The sequence below is a fragment of the Kogia breviceps genome, chromosome 1 (genome assembly GCF_026419965.1).
Source record: "Kogia breviceps isolate mKogBre1 chromosome 1, mKogBre1 haplotype 1, whole genome shotgun sequence".
Lineage (NCBI taxonomy): Eukaryota > Metazoa > Chordata > Mammalia > Artiodactyla > Physeteridae > Kogia > Kogia breviceps.
Window position 1 is genome coordinate 90,464,484 of NC_081310.1, and position 24,831 is coordinate 90,489,314.

Consider the following 24,831-nt stretch of genomic DNA (forward strand, 5'->3'; position numbering starts at 1 on the left):
GTAGTCTCTCAGCCCTTTGAGGGCAAGGCCTACTTTCTTCACCTTTCAGTTCCCAGTGACTAGCTCAGTATCAGCATATAGTAAGGGCTTAGTTCCTACATGCTTGGTAAGATGAGCAGACACGGAGTCGACAGGCAGAGAAGAACGAGCCCAGAATGGCCCAAAGACAAAAATGTGAAAGGCACAGGCTTGGCTATAGCTTCTTTAGCGCAGAAACAAGGCTGGAAGGATCCAGGGGACAAGACTTTTGGGACCGCCTCTACCTCCAACCACAAAGGACCACCAGATATCATTTTACTATCTTGCCCTGTTAGTGGTACGGTTGAGGGAGTTGTGTGAAAAGTCCTGGTGCATGGGTGGATGGAGAGAGAGGGGACAGCTGGGGTAGGTATGGAGCTCCCCTCCCCACCTCTCCACACCAAGGAGTCCTGATGGCTTTGCTAGACTATGCAGACTCCTCTGACATCTCCATGAGAATGTGATTGTGACTAGTGTCTCCTGTCACTAGTCACAATCTAGTCAAAAGTAAGGCTCCCTTACTTCTTGGACTTTGATAAGTATCTCCCTGGCCTTCAGTGTGTGGAGGCTAGGTGCCCCAACAAGACTTGAAGAGAATCTATGTTGCTTTTAAGAACGTCACCAATGGTCTCCCATCAATCACATCCTATAGACCCTTTGGTCCTTATCTTATATGACCGCTTGGTGGAATTTGACATTGGAACACTCCTTGCTTGAAACCTTCTCTTGAGGGTGCTCCGGGATGCTATTCTTACTGGGTTCTCCTCACTCAATTATTCAACACACATATGAGCTCCTGCTGGGAGCTGCAAAGGCACTGTGCTGAGACTGAGGATTCAAAGATGAAAAGAAGTTTCTGCAAGCATGTTGCTCAAAGGCCAGTGGGAAAGTCACATCAATACAAAAATAAAGTTATGTGAATGATTTAGCCTCAGGAGGGATTGGGTGCAGTGGGGTGTGTGTGAAGCTTTTTGATCTGAAACTTGCCTCTGGCTGCTTGCTAGCCCTGTGACCTTAGCAAACTACCTTCCAGTCAATAAGACTCCCCCACTATCATTTATTTCCCTGAAGGTGGTTTTAGGGCTTAAAAAAATCATTCATAGGTTATACTGCTTTAAGAATCCATATTCAGGGACTTCCCTGGTGGTCCAGCGGTTAAGAGTTCGCTCTCCCAGTGCAGGGGGCCTGGGTTCGATTCCTGATCAGGGAACTAGATCCCCCGTGCTGCAACTAAAGATCCCGCATGCGGCAATGAAGATGCTGTGTGCTGCAACTAAGCCCTGGCTCAGCCAAATAAACAAATACTTAAAAAAAAATAATTCATATTCAATTTACTAAAAAAAAACAGAGACAAATTAAAAACCTGTCAGCCTTAAGGCCAGTTCAGCTTACAAACATACTGTTCCATTTATAAGTCAGGAAACTTTTAATAACCCTTTTTAGGGGTTATTAATAATATTTGACTCATTTTACAAATGTATAAAGTGATTCCCTTAAGGACTTCAAACCTCACTATTGAATGTCATATATTTAATTTCCTTTTAAAGTATTTTAATCAACAAATAAGCCTCCCCAAATACTTAAAGAAAGCTTATAAATCTAATAAATAAATTTTTAAATATGGTAATTCTTAAGTTGTTTTAAAATGTTCAATACTTCATATATACTTAAGATTTCCAACTAAAATCAAACTATAAATCAATTACTCAATTAACACAGTTCAAATCAGAACCACAAAGTTAACTATTACTTTAATAAGCTGAATTTCTTAAACAATACATATGTTTAAACAAAAAGTATTAACTGATATCTTGAACATGTCTATTCTGAATTCCTTATCTTTCCAGGATTGAAAGATTCATAACTACAAAGGAAACAATCATCTCAATCCCAACTGTTCCCTGGGCCACCTTCTCAACCAAAGACAGTTGCTTAATGACCAGATATCACTGAGACTTTAGCTGATGGTCCTTTTATTTACTTTGTTGATGCCCTCTAAAAAGCTGGTCTCATGCCCTTGTGCCCTAGATTCAATTTGCACACTGTGATATTACCTAATTTTTCCCCTTCCTGCAGCTACAGAACTTGATTTTTCCTTTGCATTTCTTTTTGCTCTTAAGATATTTAACTCTCTTTCCATTTAGGTGTAAAGAGCTTTGAACTTGCCAAAATTCTATACTCTTTTCATATTCTTCCAATCTTTAGGAATAGTACATATTAGAACCCCACATAACACTAAAAGTAAAGTCCAAAAAAATGCAGTTGTGTAAAATGCAGGGTCATCTTAATTGCAAAGTTATTGAAGGACTGGTTTGGGGCTCATGGTGAATCTATGCAACTAAATTTGGGACTATGGCTGCAGGATCCAAATTGCAGCCCAGGCTGGAGTTTGATGTTACCTGAAGGCAACGCCCAATAAATAAGAGCCTATGACTGGCTGGATTTCCAGGACAGTAGCAGGGCTTCCAGACTTTCTAGTCATTTGCACCCTTTGCTGGCCTGGTACAAGGATATTGAGGAACTGGAGATGCTGGGACCAACCTGCCTCCACTCTGCTTCCCAGCACTAGGTGCCTTTGCATCCATGCCCCAATGAGAATATTAACCCAAGACAGGGACTAGGTGAGTACAAGACCCCATTTGCCAACTGCATTATATCAAAACTTGCATTATTTTAGATTTTTATTATACTTAAATGATACTTCATTTGGATTCTATCACAAGACTGCATCTACCTATGTTCACAACTTCAAAGAAGGTCCTTCCAATGACATTTCCCTCACTAAGCCTCAGTTTCCTCATCTCTAAAAGGGGATAATAGGAGTACCAACCAAATAGGGTTGATTTGAGGATTAAAAGAGAAAACGAGGGGCTTCCCTGGTGGCGCAGTTGTTGAGATTCCGCCTGCCAATGCAGGGAACACGGGTTTGTGCCCCGGTCCGGGAAGATCCCACATGCCGCGGAGCAGCTGGGCCCGTGATCCATGGCCGCTGATCCTGCGCATCCGGAGCCTGTGCTCCCCAACGGGAGAGGCCACAACAGTGAGAGGCCGGCGTAATGCAAAAAAAAAAAAAAAAAGAGAGAGAGAGAAAACGTATGTAAAACTCCAAGCACAAAGCCATACCCACAGCAATTACTCAACAGATGTTAGTGATTATTTTTATTATTAACAATATTTTTGAACCCTCTCCCACCTTTGTTCTCTCTTCCCATCCAGGCTGTCCCTGCTCTCATGCTCCTACCTGGGCTCCCTAGTGACCTGTCTTCTCATATCTCAGTCTCACTCCTTCCATCCACCTTCCACTCTGCTGCTGGAGTAATCTTTCTTCGAGTCCTTGAGTCATGCCATGCCTCTGCTTAAAAACACTTGCTGGACCATCACTGCCTGTAGTCTTATGTCTTAGTCCATTTAGGCCACTATAACAAAAATACCATAGGCTGTGTGCCTTATAAACAAGAAATTCAGTTCTGGAGGCTGGAAAGTCAAGGATCAAGGCACCAGCAGGTCTGGTGTCTGGTGAGAGCCTGCTTCCTGGTTCATAGACAGTCATCTTCTCACTGTGTCTTCACATGGCACAAGGGATGAGGGAGCTCTCTGGGGTCTCTTGTATAAGGACACTAATCCCATTCTTGAGGGCTCCACCCTCAAGACCTCATCATCTCCCAAATGTTCCACTTCCTAAAACCATTGCATTTGGGATTAGACTTCAACATGTGAATGTTGGGGAGACACAAACATTTAGTCCATAGCTCCTAGGTTGTAAGACCCTTTTTCTGAGCTGTGGCAACCATTCCTGGCCCCATGTCCTGCAGTTCTCTCTAGGCAACCATATTCTAACCACAGGGCCAGTACTAGAGTGAGGTGAGAGAGGTGTCTAAAGCACAAATTTAAGGAGGCCTTCCCTCTCAGGACTGTACAACATCAGCTCATGACCAGCCTCTGAAGAAGCTCTCCATGGGCAGAGGCCTGTTATCCTAATTGTCCCCCTCTCTCCCTCCTTCCTCCCAGACTTCCTGGGCTCAAATTCTCAGTAACTACAAAACTCAGAGAAAGCTACTTACTCTCCTTATACCTCAGTTTTCTCATTTATAGAGTGGGGATGATTAAAAAAATACCTATCTCATAAAGCTGTTGTGAGGACTAATGAGTTAATATGTGTCAAGTTTAGAAGAGGTCCTAGCACCCGAGAAGCACTCACTGAATGTTAGCTAAAACCACACACTCCACCATCCTGAAGTTTTCTAAGTCCTCTAATGTTATAGCCTAAGTAAACATATAAATCTCAAGATACAACAAGCTACAGCTTAACCAGCTATTACACTATCAATTAAAAGAAGAATTTAGCTTCCCAAGGCAAATAAAGGGAATTATGCTACCCACCCCCCAACAAACTTACTTTCTCAACTCAGCCAGTTCTACAACTGTCACCTGCAACATCCATCCTTAGCACAGTTTTCCTGGTGCTTTTTCAGGATTAATTCAAAGTCTTTCAGTTGCATTGACAGCAAGCCAACACAAACTGGCTTAAGCAAAACGGGGAATTTATTAGACCATTGTATTAGTTATCCATTGCTGTGTAACAAACTTGCAACACTTAGCAGCTTAAAACAATAAACATTTATCATCTCACAGCTTCTGTGGATCAAGAATCCAGGCACAGCTTAGCTGGGTGCCTCTGGCTCAGGATCCCTCACTAAGCTACAGTCAAGGTGTCAGCCAGGGCTGCAGTCATCTCAAGGGCCTCCTAAGGGAGGATCCACTTCCAATTTCATTCCTGTGGCTCTTGGCAGGCCTCAGGTTCTCATCGGCCATTGGCCAGAGACATTAGTTCCATGCCGGATGCTGGCTGGAGGCCTTCCTTATCTTGGGGCCCTGCAGTTCACAGCATAATACCTGGCTCCTCGCATGAGCTCAAGGAGGGATGTGGGTGGAGAAAGAGAGCCCAAGATGGAAGCCACACCCCATCCCTTCTGCCGCATTCTGCTCACTGGAAGCAAGTCACAAAATCTATCCCACACTCAAGAAGAGGTGATTATACTAGGGCATGAATCCCAGGAGGTAGAGACCTTTAAGTGGCATCTTCAGAGCCAAGTTTAGAACTAAGTCTCCTGAGGCTGAAGCAAGTGATACCCGCTATTGGTTTGCAAATCCCATGAAGGTTATTAATCGACTTGGGACCTCTACCCCAGCCTGAGCATGTGAGAGGAGTCCGTGGTGCTGAGTATAAACAACCCTCCCTGGGACACACACACACACACACACACACACACACACACACACACACACACACACACACACTCACATGCAATTGCGGAAGCTGTGGTAAGTGTTTCCTCCTTCAGCATGTTTTCTGAAAGTAGATCATCATGGCGAGCCCAAGGAGACAAACAGATGGCTGGGCTCTACAAACTTTCTCCAATGAGCCACCAAAGAGGCAGCCACACATATTCTCTCCCTTTCTATGGACCCCTCTCCTCTTCCTGCTCATGGGTAAGTCCACACTATGGCCACCGCTGCTTGCTACTGGTATTCCTCTGAGGCTGGTCACATTTCTGCTGGGGATTCTAATTGTTAAAAGCAGGAAACTCTTCTCCTTTTGGTAATTATTCTGCAAGTTCCACCTTACTCTGAGCTCTGTATGTGTGTGTGTGAGTACGCATAGTTACACACCATGAATAGATGACATTCTAGCCCCGGTCACAAATAACTCTGGGCTCAGACTCTATTCCTCTCACCCTCACATTTTCCTGCTAAGAAATACTGGCTGATGAGTTTGTTCCCTATACACCGTGGGTAAAACACACAGAGAGATACAGGGAACTTGTCCTGAGGATAAGCCACCTGTCAATTTCCTAGGGAGGGATAGAACTGCTGGAGCTTCTTTCTACATCTTGCCTTGTTTATCACATGTATGGAGGCTTCATTGGGGATCTGGAGATAATCTGGTTGCCCTCGGCTAGGTGGCTTCTATGTGAATATCCTTTCTCCCCACCATCCTACCTCCCCCTCAAGGCCCAAGTCCTGCTAGTTTCTGAGAAACATTTCTCAAGAGCATGGCCTGGGTCACCCCTCTCCAGTGGGCCGAGCTAACCCAGTACCCCAGGGAGGATCTCAACCACCTGGGACTGTGGCAGTTACTGTCCGTCTGGAATCCTGCTTCCTCACCAGGGATTCAGGGAGGATAATGCAGGTAGCACTAAGGACCTGACAGGATGGATGTGGAGATGGGCAGTGAGGAAAACTCTAGAAAAGTCTTAGATTCATGTATGGGGGTAGAGGGAGCCTAGACCTCAAGGCTAAATTTTTTTCTTTTTTCTTTTTTTTTTTTTTTTGCGGTAAGCGGGCCTCTCACTGTTGTGGCCTCTCCCGTTGCGGAGCACAGGCTCCGGACGCGCAGGCTCAGCGGCCATGGCTCACAGGCCCAGCCGCTCCGCGGCATGTGGGATCTTCCCGGACCGGGGCACGAACCCGTGTCCTCTGCATCGGCAGGCGGATTCTCAACCACTGCGCCACCAGGGAAGCCCCTCAAGGCTAAATTTTAGTTTGACCTCCCTTCACCTTTTTTTGCCTGCGTTGGGTCTTCGTTGCTGTGCACGGGCTTCTCATTGCTGTGGCTTCTCGTGCTGCAGAGCACGGGCTCTAGGGCACGTGGGTTTCAGTAGTTGTGGCGCAAGGGCTTAGCTGCTCTTTGGCATGTGGGATCTTCCCAGACCGGGGATCAAACCCGTGTCCCCTGCATTGGCAGGTGGATTCTTAACCACTGTGCCACAAGTGAAGACCCCTCTCTTCACTTTCTATTTCATCTTGGCTCACTATAAAAACACAGGTGGCAGCAGGGCTGTTTATATCCACAGCCAACTCTTGAGGTGCTTCTTGGTTATGTTGGATAAACCTGGAATTAGCCACATCCAATGACCTCCAAGGTTCAGAAGGTCAATGCAGGGAATTTCAAACAGTTCAGGGCAAAGAGACATCTCCCTCTGTCTGGCTCCACCAATCAGGGGTACCTCAAACCTCACTGTTTGGGTCTAGAAGGGAGTTTCCTTGATGCTTTTGTGTTTCCAAGGAGTTGTTTCAGGAACTTAGGAGGCAGTAGGGTGAAAAGTTTTGACACCCACCCCGGCCCCCAGCTTTAGTACCAGGAATATTTGAAATTAAGTCCTTGCTCCATTTCTTAGGTATATGAGTCTCTATTTCTTAAGTGTGGAATACAAATAATAAGATGTATTATGCAAGACTGTTTTATAGAAAGAGATGGTATGTGTACAGTGCTTGGCACGTAGTTGGTGGAAGCTATGTTTGTTATTACGATAATCACTGTTAAGTACATTATTCTCAGACACTATTAAAGGATGGGCAAGTCAAATTCAGTTACCACAATCTTTGAACCCCCCTTTATTTGTCAAAAGATGTAGTTCAAAAATAAGATGGCTTATGCATGGGACTCCTGTCACTCTGCAGGGAGCTATGTAGCACTCTGCTACAATATGATCAGGACCACATCCTGCTCCTCCCACTGACAGTATTAGAGGCTTTGTTTATCGTTGATGTGAGGAAAGATGATGTCAAAACATGTTCATATGAGCCCAGCCAAGACCCAGCACCTCTGGGCTTCCAGGATGGGGTGGTCAGTGCTCTTGGCCTCTATACTCTGGGGCATCAAGTACATAGAATCTGGGCTCTGCAACTGACCAAACCTGTGATCTCAGGCAAGTGGCTTAAACTCTCTAAATTTCAGTTCCTTATCAGAAAAACAGGGCTACTTATCCGATAATTTTGAGGATTAAATGAAGTGATTTCTACAAAGTGTCTAATACACACATAGCAATCATAAGCAGTGTCTTCTGGATGAGAAGAGCTCTCTTTTAGGCAATCTCAAACCAACATCACATCAGCTAAGCTTCTGTCTTCTGAATCTGCCCCCAGAGTCTACCTGAACTGACCCTTTCATGTCCAGGGTTCCTAGTCCTGTGTCCTCCCTAGCTACCACACCACAAGGTCCAAGTGTTCTGCTGTTGGGGGGGTCTGGGCAGAGACCCCCTTGGCCTGCACCAATCTCTTCTCTGTGTCTACGGAACCTGTAACCTTTAGGCTTTCAGAACACACTTCAACCTTTTCCCATCCCTCCAGGCTGTACTTAGGAAACTCCTCTCTCTCTCACATTTTCTACATATTTTTCCACCCAGAATTCCTGGTGTAGTCTGGGTCTTGAACCCATCTGAGTTGGACTAGTGTTTACAGAGCAATCTCTAGAGCCTCAGAAGCCCTGGATTCTGGGAATCCAGGCTGGGGTCACCCAGCGGATACTCACAGGACCTCTACAAGGAAATAAGTTGCCGTGGCCAAATGTCAGGCCTCTGGAACCCTTGGTAACAATGGTTATCAGAGATCTGAGTCTTTCCTGAGATGAGGAAATCAGGTGTTGAATCAATGCTACCTACCTATTCCCAACCCCAAACCTTGTTGCCAACCACAGACCAGATTTCCCTGGCCAAGCCAAAGTCAGGCTGAGATCCGTGGACAATGAGCGAAAGGTAAGGTGATAATAGAGGTGAGAGATGCTCCTTTTATTCCCAATATTTTATTACGAAAATTCTCAAACATACAGAAAACTTGAAAGAATTTTGCAGTGAACACTCAGATACCTCCCAACTCAGTTCTATCACTGGTGTTTTACTTTACTTCCTTTATCACACACCTATTCATCTATCCACCCTTTTAGCCATTCATCAATCCATCTTGTTTTTTTAAAGATGCTCCATTTTTTACTTCATTAGCTCTTTATGATTTACAGCAACCTGATTTTATTTCATCTCTACCACATTCCTGGAGGAAGATGGTACAGGTGTGAACATTTCTGTCTTACAGATGAGTAGACTGATTCTCAGAGAAATTCAGAAATTCATCAAAAGTCACAATGCTAATTTCCCTGTAGGAATAGAAACCTATAAAGTCTGTTTTACTGATTATTGTAGCTACATTCCTGGGAGAGAATGTTTGGGAAGTGAATGAATGAATGAATGAGGTCCACTTGCTAAGCAATGGACCTAGAGGGAGGACAGCCAAAATATCATTTCATTTCTCAACATCTGGCATTTATTACCAGTATGTGTTTATTGAGTGAATGAATGCATGCATGCATGAATAAACGAACAAACAAATGAACTCTGGCTTGAGGACTCCAGCTCCTCCTCCAAGTCCCTCTTTTGTCTCTGCAGGGCTAGGAGCCTCTGAAAAGGACTCAGCCCCAACAGTGGTGAAAGGGATTCTAGGGGGTTCAGTGATTCTCTCCCTGAACATTTCAGTAGACACAGAGATTGAGCACATCGTCTGGAGTGGTCCCCAAGTAGCTTTGGCTTTAGCAGATGCAAGAGGAAAGATTATCTTTATAGACAAAAGCTACCAGGGGCGAATAAACGTCACCCAGAACAACTCCTTGTCTATCAACAAGCTGACTCTGAAAGATGCAGGATCCTACAAAGCCCAGATAAACCAAAAGAATTCTGAAGTCACCACAAGTGAGAAATTCACCCTGTCTATCTATGGTGAGTTCCAGAGAGCATCTGTGGGTTTTGACCTTTTATTTTTAAAAGCAGGGTTTTTTCCTCTCCAGGAATTAATCTCTCTAGGACAAAGAGAACTATCACATTAGTCATTTTCACCCAATTCCATAAATACAAATTTCAAGAGTGAAGAACAGCCAAAATGTGTTTAAGAGCTATTTGGATTCTGTTTTCTGCGATTTGGATTCTCACTCTCTGTTAATATCCTTTATCCATCTGTATTAGCTTGCTAGAGCTGCCATAACAAAATATCAGACTGGGTGGCTTAAACAACAACAATTTATTTTCTCACAGTTCTACAGGGTAGAAGTCCAAGGTCAAGGTGTCAGCAAGTTTGATTTCTTCTGAGACTCATGCCTTGGCTTGCACATGGCCACCTTCTTGATGTGTCCTCACATGGTCGTCCCTCTATCTGTGTTGTCTGTGTCTTAGTCTCCTCTTTTTACAAGGACACCAGTCATACTGGATTAAGGTCCACTTTACAACCCCATTTTAACTTAATTATCTCTTTAAAATCTCTATCTCCAGATACAGTCACATTCTGAGGTAATAGGGATTATTAATTCAACATATGAATTGTGATTCAGCCCATAACACTCTGCCCTCTGGCCCCCCAGAACTCATGTCTTTCTCACAAAATACATTCACCCCATCTCAACAGCTCCCAAAGTCTTAACCCATTCCAACATCAAGTCCAAAATCTTATCTAGATATCATCTAAATCATGTATAAGTGAGACCTGAGGTATAAGTCATCCTAGGCAAAATTCCTCTCCAGTTGTGAACCTTTGAAACCAGACAAGTTACCTGCTTTCATGATGGGACAGGTACAACATAGACATTTGCATTCCAAAAGGGAGAAATCTGAAAGAAGAAATGGGTCACAGGTCCCAAACAAGTCTAAAACCTATTAGGGCAAATTCTATTAGATTTTTGTTTAATTTTTTTGTTGGGGTAGTTATCTATTTTATATATAGTAGTGTGTATATGTCAATCCAATTTATCCCCCCACCTTACAACCTGGTAACCATAAGTTTATTTTCTGCATCTGTAACTCTATTTCTACTTTGTAGATAAGTTCATTTGTACCCTTTTTTTAGATTCCACATATGAGTGATGTTATATGATATTTGTCTTTCTCTGTCTGACTCACTTCACTCAGTATGACAATCTCTAGGTCCATCCATTTTGCTGTAAATGGCATTGTTTCATTCTTTTTTATGGCAGAGTAATATTCCATTGTATATATATATATTCCTTTTTTTGATGATGATGTATTTTCTTTTTTAAAAAATAAATTTTATTTATATATTTATTTTTGGCTGCATTGGGTTTTTTGTTGCTGCGTGCGGGCTTTCTCTAGTTGCAGCGAGCAGGGGCCACTTTTTGTTGCCGTACGCAGGCTTCTCATTGCGGTGACTTCTCTTGTTGCAGAGCATGGGCTCTAGGCTCGCGGGCTCAGTAGTTGTGGCGCATGGGCTTAGTTGCTCCACGGCATGTGGGATCTTCCCGGACCAGGGCTCAAACCCGTGTCCCCTGCATTGGCAGGAGGATTCTTAACAATTGCGCTACTAGGGAAGTCTCCACATCTTCTTAGGTCCGAGAATAATCCCCTTTGGCTCTATGATTTATCTTCCTGGTCCACTGGGGTGACAGCCACACCTCCTGGGCCCTAGGCCCCTGGCCAGCAGCCCTGCCCCCTGGAACCAAGGAGGAAACCACACCACCAAGGCCCCTGGGCCTATGACCTTTAGGCCTGTGGTGCCAGTGGCAAACCTGTCAACCTCTGAACTATCCTTGGGGTGATTCTTCCCTTTTCTTGAAGGATAAAGCATGGTCTCAGCTGGACATCTCTATTGGCTTATCCTGTAAAATCCCCCACATCTGACAGCATTCCTTCATTTTGTCCCATCTGTGTCCCTTCAGTCCAAGTTGGCAGAATTTCTACTGAAATGGTTGACTGGATCCTTGAATTACACCATTGTCTATCCATACTCTCAGTGTTCTCTCTAGACACAAATTCTCATTTTTTGCTATATAGATAGGCTGAGAATATTCCAAATCTTTAAATTCTGGTTTTTTCTTGCTTAACAATTCCTTCCTCAATTTATCTTTCTTCTCTCACATTTTACTACAAGCAAAAGGAGAAAACAGGCAGTGCCCTCAACACTTTGCTTGGAGATCTCCTTAACTAAATACCCAGTTCATCACTTAAATGTTCTACTTTCTACAAAACACTAGAACATAATTTGTCTAAGTTCTTTGCCACTTTATAAGTATTACCTTTCCTCCAATAACAGGCTCTTCATTTTCAACTATTACCTTACCAGCCACACGTTTAATGTTTATCTTTCTACCAATGTTATAGTGACAATAATATGTCTACCTCTGAGATAATATAAATTTTCTCTACAGCTCTCTTCTTTTCTTTCTGAGCTCTTACCAGAATCACCTTTAACATCCATATTTCTATGAACTGTCTCTTGAAGACAATCTAGGCTTTTTCTAACATGCACCTTAAAACTCTTCCAGCCTCTATCCGTTAACCAGTTCCAAAGCCACTTCAATATTTTTGGATATTCATTATAGCAGAACCACAGTTCTGGTGCCAAAATCTTTGTTGGTTTGCTAGGGTTACAAAATAGCACAGACTGAGTAACTTAAACAACAGAGATTATTTTCTCACAAATCTGGGGCTGGTCATGAGGTCAGCAGGTTTTGTTTCTTCTGAGGCCTCTTTCCCTGGCTTGCGTATGGCCACCTTCTTTCCCTATGTCCTCATATGGTTGTCTCTCTGTGTTGTCTCTGTCCTAATCTCCTCTTCTTATAAGAACACCAGACATGTTGGATTAGGGACCATCCTAATGACCCTATTTTAAAATAATTACCTCTATTTCCAAATACAGTCTTATATCCAAATTCAATCACACTCTGAGGTACTTGGGGTTAGCATTTCAACATATGAACTTTGTGGGGACAGAATTTAGCCTATAACACCATGTTTCTATTGGATTGTTTGACCTTTCTGATTGATTTTTTAGGGTGCTCTGGATATATTAAGGAAATGGAATTCTATGCAGTTAACAGAAATAGAATGAATCAACTTAATATGTACTAACATACAACAATTTCCAAGATATATTATTAAAATTTTTAAAAGCTTCAGGACAATATGTACAGCATGCTATTATATATATGTGTCTACAACTAGAATATCTCTGGAAAGATCAACAAGAATCTCATAACAGTAATTGCCTCAAAGAACAATAATTCCTGGGGAGAGGAACTAGGTGGCTGGGGCAAGAAAGCTTGTTTTTTTGTGTGTGTGCATGTGTACCTTTTGGTATCTTTGCAATTTCAATTTTATGTACGTATTGCCTATTCAAAAAAGAAAAAGAAAATGAACTTACACACACACACACACACACACACACACACACACACACACACACAGGCTGTGAACAGAGGAGATGGAACAAAAGGAAAGGAGAGGACCAGGAAGAAAGTCTGGAAGCACAGTGGGTCCCAAATCTAGACCAAAAGGCAAGGGCAACTCAAATTATAGAGGCAGAGCTTCCAAATCCCCAGTGTTTGAGGCTGGCTCATTCATCCATTTATTTACCAAACATTCATGAGTGTCTTTCATGGACCAGGCAGATGTTAGATGTTCAGACACAGACACTGGCTCTGTCCTCAAGGAATTCACTAACTGGTGGGGGAGAGAGAGAATAATCAGACTATTGTCATGTTGAGTCTTGGTGATAACAGGTGTAGAGGATACTACAGAAGCATTGAGGAAAGTCAATCAACCTAGCTTACATGGGATACAAAGAGGAAAAAAAAGACTTCCCACTGGAACAGATAATGCTGGCCTCTTCCTTCAGCCCCCAGCTCCTCAACCAACACCATCATTTTCACTTAGCCCTTTCCTGCTGGGGAAGCAGTCTGAGTAGTCTTCCTATTGCCCTTGTTCCTGCAGAACAGCTGCAGGAGCCCCGAGTCACCATGAAGTCTGTGAACATGTCTGAGAACACCTCCTGTAATATCACCCTTGTATGCTCCGTGAAGGGGGCAGGGGAAGATGTTCAGTACTACTGGACTTCGAGGGATCCCCATGCTTCTGAATCCTGGCGGGGGCCTAGTCTCACCATCTCTTGGTTGCCCTGTGACCCAGACCTGCCATACATCTGCAGAGCCAAGAACCCAGTCAGCCAGAGCAGCTCCAGCCCTGTCCATGCCTGGCAGTTCTGTACAGGTAACTGGCTCCACTGAGGCCCTCCAGGGGATTCCAGAAACAGTCTAAGCAGCTATAGAGTCTAAACCCCAGGATTCTGGCAGGACACAGATGAGGTAGGGAGGTAAGAGAACAGGCCCGAAAATCCCTTTTTCTCTACTCTCAGGAGCCTGAGAGAGACTGGTAGGGGACTTGGGAACTCCCAGGGTACTGTGAAATTCCCAGGGTCTATAACACAAGAGAGAGAAAGAGAGTATGGATGCAGAAATCCAGATTGCTCTTTGCTTGGGTAGAGGTGTCTCCTAGGGTGTCCTTAGAAGGGCAGAGAGGGCAGAAAAGGCCTGGGTATGCCATAGGCAGAGCCAGGTGCATACCTGTGCATGACAAGTGGTCGTGGGAAAGCAGCAGGGATGCCTTATCAGAGAAAGGGGGAAGGGGGCCTGGGCAGGAGGGTGTATCGGGCTATGGTCCCCTTCAGGCAGGCTGAGGGTCAAGAGATCGAGACCAGTGGCTAAAACTGCAATGTCTCACCTCTGGCTACAGATCTAGGAGCTTCCAGAGGAGGACCAATGGGCGAGGCAGTGGCGGGGATCCTGGGGGAGTCCATCACCCTGTCCCTGGCGCTCCCAGACAGTCAGCACATAGACAACGTCGTCTGGATGTTTAACACCTCTATTATCAGCAAAGAGTGGGGAGAAGAAGCAACAGCCAATCAACTCATTAAGTTCAAGGATCCAAATCAGAACACAGCATGGGTCTCCAGCCAGGACTACTCCCTAAAGATTGGCCAGTTGAAGATGGAGGACGCCGGCCCCTACCATGCCTATGTGTGCTCAAACGCCAGAGTTGCCAGCACAAAACATATCAACCTGAGCATCTACCGTGAGTTTCTGAGTAGATCACCCATCATTAGATTCATTCCCTGCAAGGTTTCTCCTCTTTGTTGCCTATCCCACCTCCCTCCTCCTACAAAATGCCTCAGACCCACAGGACAGCTACTCAGTTCACACCAGTAAGTTCACAGGAGGACAATACAATCAGCAGCTGGGCAAATTCCCCTAGCCCAGGCCCCCTTCTTCTAGGATTCCAATTAAGCCTCAATCAACCAACTTCTTGTACTTGCCCTGTCCTCCTGCATTGATTACTGGGTGGGACAAGGAACTCTCCAACCTGTATTTTTATAGAACATTATCATTTTGCATGAAGGCAGAGCTGGCTGGGTAAAATCATAGAAGATTGAGGAGAAAGCCTTTATTGTCCTGTGACCCTTGGAGGTCACAAGGAGCTTGGAAGCTTGGAAGGCTTGGAAGCTTGGAGTTTGGAGCTTGGAAGGTTACTTGGCTTCCTTGAGTGTGAGGGAAAGAACTCAGAGTCTTCCTCCTCAGCCCTGTGCTTCACAGGAGCTTAGCTGGGCAGTTTGTATAATTTATATTTGCCAGTTCCTTCACCTGTACCGTTCAGACATGGTGTCTGGGCATGTTGGTGTCTCAGTACCTGAGAAAAGAGTCACTGTCCATGGTCCTGTTAAAATATGCAATTCAGCTAGTTCACATCTATTGCCTACTGTGACTCAAATGTTAAAGAACCAGGAAGAAGATCAAGTAAAAAGAATAAGAAATTGGGAACAAAGAGTGCCAGTCTTACATTGCTTTTAAAATTGTTAACATTTATTAAGTGCTTACTCTGTGACAGAGCTGTGCTCACCTCCACATATTCCTTATCTTATGTAAGTAAACAAATTAGATGAGGAGACCTCAAAATGTAAGCCTTGAAGGGCCTCAGGGCCCTTGGAAGTGTTGTGCTTATTTGTGTTGATTGGTTTGCTTGTGCTTCACAGTATACTGTATAGAATGATGTGATATCTTTTTTCACTTTTCATTAACTCCTCTATTTCCAAGGACCAAAGATGAGTAAACTGATGAGTCTGAGATTTTAGAGCTATCAAAGAAAAGTCCAGGTGCACTCCTGGAGGCACCTTCCCAGCCCTAAGGCAGTGTCAACCCACAACTTCATGAATATATTTTGAATGGTAACTGACCATGGTGCAGGCCTGACTCCACATCTGGTCCGCCTTTCTCCTCAAATAGGGAGGCTGAAGAAGCCAAAAGTCACCGGGAGCCTCGGGCTCACAGAGGACGGCGTCTGCAGGGTCAGCCTGACATGCTCAGTGGAGGATATTGAACACAACGTGACATACAGATGGAGCCCCCTACCGAAAGGAGCTGTCGTGTCCCAAGGGGGAGCTCACCTCAGCGTCTCCTGGAGAAGTGGAGAAAAACACCCCAGCTTCACGTGCAGAGCCAGCAATCCTGTCAGCAACAGCTCCCAGCAGTTTCTTTCTAGGGACCTCTGTCCAGGTTGCTCTCCTGTTCAGCCAGACCTCAGAGCCTTGAGTCCATGGACCCAAGAGTTTTCATTCTGAGTGGTTCTTTATAAAGTGCAGTTAGGGAGTGTGAGTGAGAGTCTTTAGAGCAGCACATTCCAATAGAAATATAATGGAAGCCACATAGGTAATTTAAATTTTTAATAGTCATATTAGAAAAAGCAAAAAGAAACAGGTAAAATTAATTTTAATCATATATTTTATTTAACCCAATATATCCAAAATATCGATTCAACATGTAGTCAATACAAAGAATTATTCATGACATAATTTGCATTTCAGTTTGTACTAACTCTTTGAAATCCAGTATGTACTTTACACTTACAGCACATCTTAATTCAGATGCTAAATTCTCATGGGCAATAGTTGATCTGTATTCAGATTTCATAAAATTTGCAGTGGAAAAAATATATTTATATCTGAGTTGTTCCAAATAGGCTTATCAGTTTTTCAATAAGGAATAGAGTAGCTGATTTTTAATTTAAATTTTAATTAATTAAAATTAAATAGGCATTTTAATTCCTCAGTCATGCTAACCAAGGTCACACAGCAGAAGCAGGATTGAGGCTCTGAGTTCTGTGCTCTGCTCTTCCCTAGAGAGAAGTAGAAAAAAAAAAAGGTCTACCCAGAATGTGAAAATGCTGGGTCAGGCTGTGTCTGGCAAATGGTTTTACAGCCCCGATCAATAGTAATCTGGATTCACTGTCTAGAACTCTCCTTATGCCATTTATAGAGAGGGGCAGTGTAGTGTGATGGATAAGGGTGTTTTAGGATCTGACAGCCTGCATTCAAATCCCAGCTCAGGTACTTAAAACTCTGTGACACTGGGCAAGCAATAAACCTCTCTACCCAGGGACGGTGTCTGCCTTACTGCTATAATTTCTTGCCTGGAATATGACTGCTCAATAAATAGCTGTAGAATGAATGAAAAGGAATATTTCCTGCAATAGTATGGGATTTTAAGAGGCAGGTAGGATGGCCTTTATGTTTTGTCCAGTGCTTGCCCCAACGCCCTTGTTGTTATTTATATTGATATCACTCAGTTCCTCTTCACAGGACCTGAGAGAAGGACAGCACTTTGGTCTGGGCTCTCCCTGATGGTTCTTTTCACCCTTCTGTGCTTTGGGATCTCTGGTTGGTGCTTTTGGAAGAAAAATGGACGATGTGAGTTTCTGAGATCAATGATATCTGCCCATACTAGGCCATTTCCCTAGGACCTCTGGAGACTTCTTTGTCCTCTCATAATTCCCTCCTAACCCTTCTCTCCCAAGACCTCATTTCTTCCCAGAATTATAGGGGAGGAGTGTCAGCTGGGACTCTTTAGTTGCAAATAATTGAAACCCAACTCAAACTAGCTTAGACAAGAAAGGGTGGGGAGAGGTGCAAGGGGAGTGGTTTATTATTTGGAGACTCACATAATCAGTCTATGGGCAAGGAAGAGAAGAGCTGGCCCAGAGACAAATGTCACCAGAGACTCAAAAGCCACCAGAGCTCTCCATGTCTCATCCCTATTTTTCCCTATAAGCCAGCTTAACTCTCTTAATACAGACAGCTGAGGGGCAGGGGTGGGGCTGGAATGTACCAAAACACAGCAACTGGTAGCTCCAGACTCACACATACTAGTAGTTCTGACACCAAGAAGGGGAAAAAGATGTTTCCCCTTCAACTCCAATTTGAAGAACCTCAGAAATCTCTCTGATTGGCTCTGCTTTCGGTCATGTGACTATTGCTTGGACTAATCACTGTGGGCAATGGAATGAGTGTTTGTGGTTGGTAGCTCCTTCTGGAATGTCAGTATTGAAGTGGGAGTGGAGTAGTTCCCAGAAAAAACAGATTGGTTAGAATATATAGGGTCTCTGGAAGAATTACTGTGAGCGAGCAAACCAACCCGATGAGTGGCTACCACAGAGGGGTTAGAGCTCTCCCTTCCAGAGAGATGGCAGGAAACTCCAGAGAATTCTCCTCAGCTGAAGATGACCCTAGACTCTGGCCATCCTTTCCCATGGGCTTGTACTCACTTCAGGGTTCACTCTCCTACCTAAAGCCTTTTCCCTATGTCCTCAGAAATCTCTCTCCCTCTCCTTTGACTCTCACAGAATCAGAGACTCTCTCCCCTCACAGCCCTAATGATAACCCTTCTCTAACTTGATTTCTCAGGTTCAGCCCCAGCCTTCTGTTCCAGTCAAGTTGAGGCTACAGCTGACACACCAGGTAATATATCACCAGTGGCACAGGCTATGGGGTTCCCAGGCCAGGTGGAAGCTCCAGAGTGTGGCTACTCAATGTGTGACCAGCAATGTGGGTACACCCAAGGGCTTGTTAGAAACGCAACTCTTGGGCACCACCCCAGAATACTGAACAAGGATCTGCATTTTAACAAGATCTGTAGGTGAATCATATGCCTGTTAAAGTCTGAGAAGCAACGTGCTAAAGGAAGGTGGTTTGGAGAACAAAAGCCACAACCAGGCTGAACTCCTGAAAGACAGTAACCAGAGCTAGGAGAACTAGTCCTTCCTCCGGGGTCTCTAGGATTCCTCAGGCATTGACTGCCATCACTGCAATGTGCCCCATGATGAGGATGAATTTACTGTCTCCACTCCAAGAATGGAAAAACAAAGACCAAATGAAATAGTAAATCTGTGACAGAAGCAAAATTAAAAGTTAGTTGAAATTAAAACTCATAAGACTGTTTAGGCAGTGGTTTTCCAATTTTTGAAAAAACTAAGGAATGCTTTCTTCAAACAAAATATTATGCAACACCCCCAAATCACAATACATGTAAAAGTGGAGCTGTTCTGATGAGTGTTGGGGTAGAGAGCTGAGATGCCTGCATCTTATTCTCCCAGTCCCAAATCTCAGTGTCCTAAATTACCACCTTGAACTCTGAAGCTCTGGAGTTCTAAGGAATCCCCAAACTCTGGCCACTCAGTCAAACGCTGCTTTAAAAAAACCCTATATCACCTCTCATGGAGGGGATGCCCCAAGGAGATGGAATAGGAGGAGGGAAGGTGTGGGGGAGCCAGGGCCTCAGAAATCCAACATTGCAGCCTTTTCTGATGGGAAAGTGTAACCAAGAAAAAGGGGGCATGAAATGGAAATGAGCCTAGACTTTGGAGATTCCGACCAGCTTCCTGCTTAGCGCTGGCAGAACAGACCCTGGTCTCCCCTAGCCTGAACCCTCCTTCCTTAGCACCCTGGGCACAGAAGGGGGAATAAAAAAGTTTTGGGGACACCAATGTCATCCCTAACCCTCCTCCCTCCCCCAGCACCTCTCCTCAGTGCCCAGGGTCTGCTTCTTTTATTTCTCTATTATCTCTCCAGAGTTTCCTCTTTGGCGACTCTGCCACTGCCTGAGTTCATGCTGTCATCAATTTTTTGTTTTATTAAACAGGTTCTTTTTTTAATTGAAAAGTCACATATTCACATGGTATAAATTAAAAATAATCTCCCTCTAAATCCCAATCTCCAGCTCTCCCTGAAGAGACCTCCACTGTTAAGATATATGTATGTTTAAATCTTTTCAGAGCATTTTAATGCATCTACAAGCCATATATTCTTCCTCTGATTACACATATGGGAGCCATCTATAACATTTTTCTGAATCTGCTTTTTTAACTTAACAGTAGATCCTAGCAATATTAGCATACGTAGATTAAGACTGACTCCCATTTATTCCATTCTACAGATGTACCTTAATTTATTTAACAAGTCCTTATTAACAGACATTCCCATTCCTTGTAACTTCTTCCCTGAAATATTGTAATATTTTCCTAACTGGCCATTCCCTCTCCGGAACTTTTCCTTTCTATTCCTTCTGCTCCCCCTTTGCAAAGCTTAATTCTGACTGCTCTAAAACCATCAATGGCTCCTCATGGCTTTGTCTGTTACTCAAAAGGCAAGATAATCTAATGGTCATGTGTATGAGTCCTGAGGTCAGATAATCTTGTGTTTCTATCCTAGCTCTCCTCCTTTTTAGTAATCTTGGGCAATTCCATCTCTAAGCCTTAGTTCCCTTACTTTGCAAGTGAAGGCACCAACCTCTCAGTTGCTGTGAAGACTGCATGGGGCAGCACCCACAGTGTGCACTCAATAGGTGATAACTATGATTATCGCTCAGTATTGGGCCAGGCCACCTTTTGTCTACTTTTTTCCTACACAAAGCGCATAGGGGGCAGTATTGAGTAGCAGTTAAGAGCACCAGGGACCAGAGTACCTGCATTCAGATCCTGGCCCTCCCATTTACTTGGGCAAATATTCAACCTTTATGTGCTCCAGTTTCCTCAACTGTGAAACATAAATAAGAATAGTTATTGTCTAGGCTTCATGGGGTTTTATGCAGGTTAAAAGAATTTATTCATGAAAAACATTTAGAACAGTGACTGACACATAGTAGGCACTTAATAAATGTGAGTCATTATTATTCTACACTTAGATCAAATGGGTTGCTTGATATGTCCCAAAGGCAGTAGACATCCACCCAGTTGTTCGTAGCAGGCACCCATTCTGATTTTCCTATGCCCAAACCATTGTGGTTGTTAAATATTTTAAGTATCATCCTTTCCCAAAAGAGAGGGTGCCTCAAGTTTCATGCCTGCCTTTAATCATGCTGTTCTCTCCACCAAGAATACACTGTCATTCATCAAAGTCCTGCCCCTATGTCAAGGCCTACCTTAATTCTGCCACTTCACAAGTCCTTCTCTGCTTCCTAACCAGAGACCATCTCCTCTCACTTCTGCACTTTCCTCATACTTTTCCTATGACACTTGTCACAGTTGGCCTTACATTAGTTGATTTATGTATAGATCTGACCACCAGGTAGACAGTGTACTCTTTCAAGACTAGGTCTAATTCACCTTGGTGTTTCCCCAGAGCCCCTGTCATGGCAGTTAGGATGGTTTATTCAACGGGGCTGATCCTGCTCACTGAGAGCTCCTAAGTCCATCACATATCACACTCGATGAATGCTTATCAAATGAATGAATAAGTGAATGCTTGAAAGGAAGAAGGAAGGGGTAATGGAATGGAGTCCTGTGAGGGAAGACAGGAAAACACCTTCTCCTCCAGTTCTCTAGGCCTTGTCTGGGGTAGGAGTCAGAGCAGCTTGGATCCTTGCACAAAGCAAAAGAGAGAAGGGGGCTGGCACACGTTTTACCCACCCTGCACAATGTGTTCCAGAACCCACTGCTGACCACACAGTATACTCCATGCTCTCCCAAGGGTATGGGAAGCTCAACACTTTCCCTAAGGCTGCCAGGCACGTCTCCAACAGCAGCTCTGACAGCAACGGAACAACTGAGGAGGATGAGGAGAGGACAGAGATGCACCAACCCGTCAATGGAAGAGACCAGATGTGTGATTTGGTCACTCAGGAGGATGCTGGACATGACTCGGACTCTGAGGGGCAAGCAGAGTATGATCTCGTCACTCCAGATGACACGACACCGGCACTTGCGATTGAAGGGGAAACTGTGTATACACAGGTGTTCCTTGACTTTCCGGTGAGCTCTTTTGATTAGTACACCTTCCCTCCCCCTCCCCCTTCTAGGACCATCCAGTAACCTGAAAGACTAATCTCTCCAAACTGGGGGACAGGACCAGCAGTGCAAGGGCAGAGAATTATGATTCTATCAATGTTTACCAACCTTGGGGGTCTCTTGAAATGAAGGAACTTCGCTCCCATTCTTGGGCCGTAAATAAGGGAGGTGTGGGGAAACCAGAGGCACTGTTTCCACTGCACTAAGGCAGTTCCCACCCTCTATATGTAATCAGAACCTGGTGGGGTGCCCCTTTTCCTCAAGAGTCAGGGGCAAATCTCTGGAAAGCTCTCGTCTGGTGATTATGGATATCCTGGTGTTGGTCTGTTACAGGGACAGACCCCAGTTCCTCAGAAGGAAGAGAGGTCATCCACAATCTACTGCTCTATACAGAAATCTCAGAAGGTGAGAACAATTTTCTCTGTATCCTAAGGACCATAAAGTGAGGAAATATTGCCCAGATCATTTTAACTGAAAGCAGAGGAGCTCAAGTTCCACTCACTGTGTGCCCCCCTGACACACTCCATGGTGCATAGAGATACTGAAACATATATTCCTGATTTACATCTGTGTGGCCAAAAGCTGAACATTTCTAATTAATTTAATGATATCTTATATTGATTAATCTTAACATTACCAGAATAAGAGTCCTTAAACCCAAACACTGTATGGTCCATGTATGTTTCTAAATCTATCTCTAATCCATCAAAATGGCAACTTCCCAAAACAATTGGAAATTAGACAACAGTCTAATGCCAAGATTTTTTGAAATATGTGCTATTAACTACAGCACATTGGTTTCATTCGAGTGTTAAAACATACCTTAAGCATAGAATTTCCCATTAATAATAAGTTTATATAAAGTTTTACAGATTACAAAACATTAGCAAACATATTCTCATCTGATCCTTAAAACAACTCTACAAGTGTGCTGTCATCCAAACTTCATAGCCAGAGAAGCTGAGATTCAGGAAATTAAATTTGCCTAAGTTCACACAGATAGTGGTTGGAATTTCAATATTAAAAACCACAAGGAGTTTTTAAATAATCCTGAAAAGTCTTAAACAATTAACCTTGATCTGAATCTGGCTGTTCACTCCACTTTCACTTTCCTGGAAATATTGGGTCCATTCATACTTTTGCTTTCAAGTATCCCCCAGAATTTCCTCCTTGTAATATGTTCGAACAAGATTTTTTTTTAACTCTAAAAGTTTTTCAATTATGCTACTTCTCTGTGATTGATGAATCAATCAGTAGATATTTATTGAATACCTTTTGTTTGCCCAGAACTGGGCTGCATGCTATGGGGATTCAAATATGTTTAAGGCACCACTTTTGACTTGAAGACTTGTTATCTATCTTTGATGTAGGAGAGTTGGATTGATTTAGTCACCTGAAAGGGGAGAGAAAATACTCTACATGACTACTTATTATGTGTGCAGTTCCCAAGGGTTTTTCAGACATTGGAAATGGTAGACAGCACTGCATGGAGGTAGCCAGGAAAGGCTTCATGAAAAAAATAATTTGGATAAAGCCTTAAAAGATGGATAGAATTTGCTCAGTAAACACTTGTGCAAATACACAGTTTGGTTCAACCATCATCTGCCTCATGTCCTGATTTCTAGAACATGGCCTAATGCCTAGCCAACTAGGAACTTTATCTTTGGCCTCAAGGCCAAATCTGTACCATTCACTATGTTCACTACGTTCACTAAAGCTGCTTGGGCCTGGCCCTTTGTGTTTGGGTCAATACTGGTCAATCTTAAAGTCATGGACAGCAGTCCCTGCTCTGAGTTTCAGAATGGTCATGTGAGCCCCCCCACCTTGTCTGGTCAGTCCTGCATGACTCCCACACCACTCCAGGAACTCAAGACCCCTAAAACCACCCTCACCCACAAAATAAGTGGAAATCAGTGCATTGCCTCAGCCAAACTCTAGAAAGAATTTATTCCTTGCCCTCAGAATTTTCAGGACCAGGAATTCTGGTTCTGGGTCTCCTAAGGCCATTATTTCCCACTTGATCAGGAAATCCTCAAACCTACTTTAGTTATTTTCTGACACTTGTCTCTGCATGATATCTCAAAGAAAGTTGGTGCTATTTCCAAGCTATTGATGGTACCTAACCTCCTTTCTGCATCAACTCAAGTCTCATCTTCTCTTTAGAGCTTTTCCTGAACACTCTCAGACAAGGGATCCTCAGAACCCTTGGAATATGAAGGTCTAATGGTTTGGACTATTACTTTGGAACTTAGCCTCTATCACCTGAATTATCTTTATATAAATGTCTGTATTGTTTCTCTTGCTAGGGTAGAGACTGGGATCATTAGACTGTAGCTTCATGAGAGCAAAACCTTTTACTGTCATTTTTGAACGCCCTCAATTTGCTGCACTAAACTGTCTTATATCTCCCTTCCAAAGAGCCTAGCGCATGGCCCTCACCATTAGGAGATTCTCCGTAAATGCTTGTCATCAGCTTGGATAATTGCTCTATTAACCATATTATTGTGTGTCTTTTGGCTCACAGGTGGTACCAGCACCGCAACAGAATGATCTCGAGTCTCCTGAAATACCTACCTATGAAAATGTCCCCTGAAAAGCAGCTGCCTCCCTCCATGAGGTTGGAGTGCTGGACCTCATAGGGCCTGGGGCTCCTGCAGGTAGAAGCACTTCAGAATTTCCTTCAGTGTCTCAGCAATGCCTGGATTTGTGCCTCCTCCCTTGTCTCACCCCCATGACTTCCCAAACCCACTAATAGATCAGGCAACTTCTGGGCTCCGTTTGTCTCCTTGCATGCTCATACTGTTTCTGCCTCTCAGCTCACATGCACGCCTCAAAACTCTGCCAAGGCTTGTCATGGTGTTGAAGGGGACCTGGACCTTCACATGTTCCTCTAAACAGCTGCTAAGATAAATCCAACAGATATTCTCACTTACAGACACAAAGATCTAGGTGAAATCATGACCACAGTAGTATCTTTTAAAATAAAAGGCTACAAATAACCTAAGTGTCCATTTAGTAGCAATCTGTTTAAGCACATGAAAGTATACCCATGCAATGGCAAAACCTGCCACTTCTGTAAAGAAAGGAAAGTAAAGACTAA

General features: G+C 43.7%; 2 protein-coding genes across 8 annotated transcripts in view; one reads left to right on the forward strand and one right to left on the reverse strand.

Annotated features, from left to right (window-relative positions):
• Positions 1-5,371: 5,371 nt before the first annotated feature.
• LY9 (lymphocyte antigen 9) lies at positions 5,372-24,730 on the forward strand. 7 transcript variants are annotated; one of them, XM_059067001.2, is made up of 10 exons: positions 5,372-5,508; positions 9,237-9,563; positions 13,560-13,835; positions 14,358-14,696; positions 15,902-16,171; positions 17,254-17,361; positions 18,355-18,408; positions 21,373-21,695; positions 22,065-22,136; positions 24,256-24,730. In XM_059067001.2, exons 1-10 carry the CDS (start codon positions 5,385-5,387, stop codon positions 24,322-24,324), a joined length of 1,962 nt encoding a protein of 653 aa, XP_058922984.1. In that variant the 5' UTR covers positions 5,372-5,384; the 3' UTR covers positions 24,325-24,730. The 7 variants fall into 7 exon arrangements, with proteins under 7 accessions (XP_058922984.1, XP_066895624.1, XP_066895614.1 ...); XM_067039513.1 differs by having other exon boundaries at positions 5,383-5,508; positions 21,415-21,695; positions 24,256-24,394; XM_067039520.1 differs by having other exon boundaries at positions 5,448-5,508; positions 9,324-9,563; positions 24,256-24,394.
• Positions 20,523-24,831, reverse strand: part of CD244 (CD244 molecule) — a 36,873-nt gene continuing 32,564 nt past the window's right edge. Inside the window, exon 9 of the mRNA XM_067039528.1 lies at positions 20,523-21,591. Coding sequence (XP_066895629.1) covers positions 21,559-21,591 — 33 coding nt within the window. The 3' untranslated portion in view covers positions 20,523-21,558. The remainder of the gene's footprint in view (positions 21,592-24,831) is intronic.

Coding starts and splice junctions, on each gene's coding strand:
- LY9 (XM_059067001.2), top strand. CDS start 5,385: ATGGCGAGCCCAAGGAGACAAACAGATGGCTGGGCTCTACAAACTTTC. Junction 5,509..9,236: donor TCTCCTCTTCCTGCTCATGG/GTAAGTCCACAC, acceptor TTGTCTCTGCAG/GGCTAGGAGCCTCTGAAAAG. Junction 9,564..13,559: donor ATTCACCCTGTCTATCTATG/GTGAGTTCCAGA, acceptor TTGTTCCTGCAG/AACAGCTGCAGGAGCCCCGA.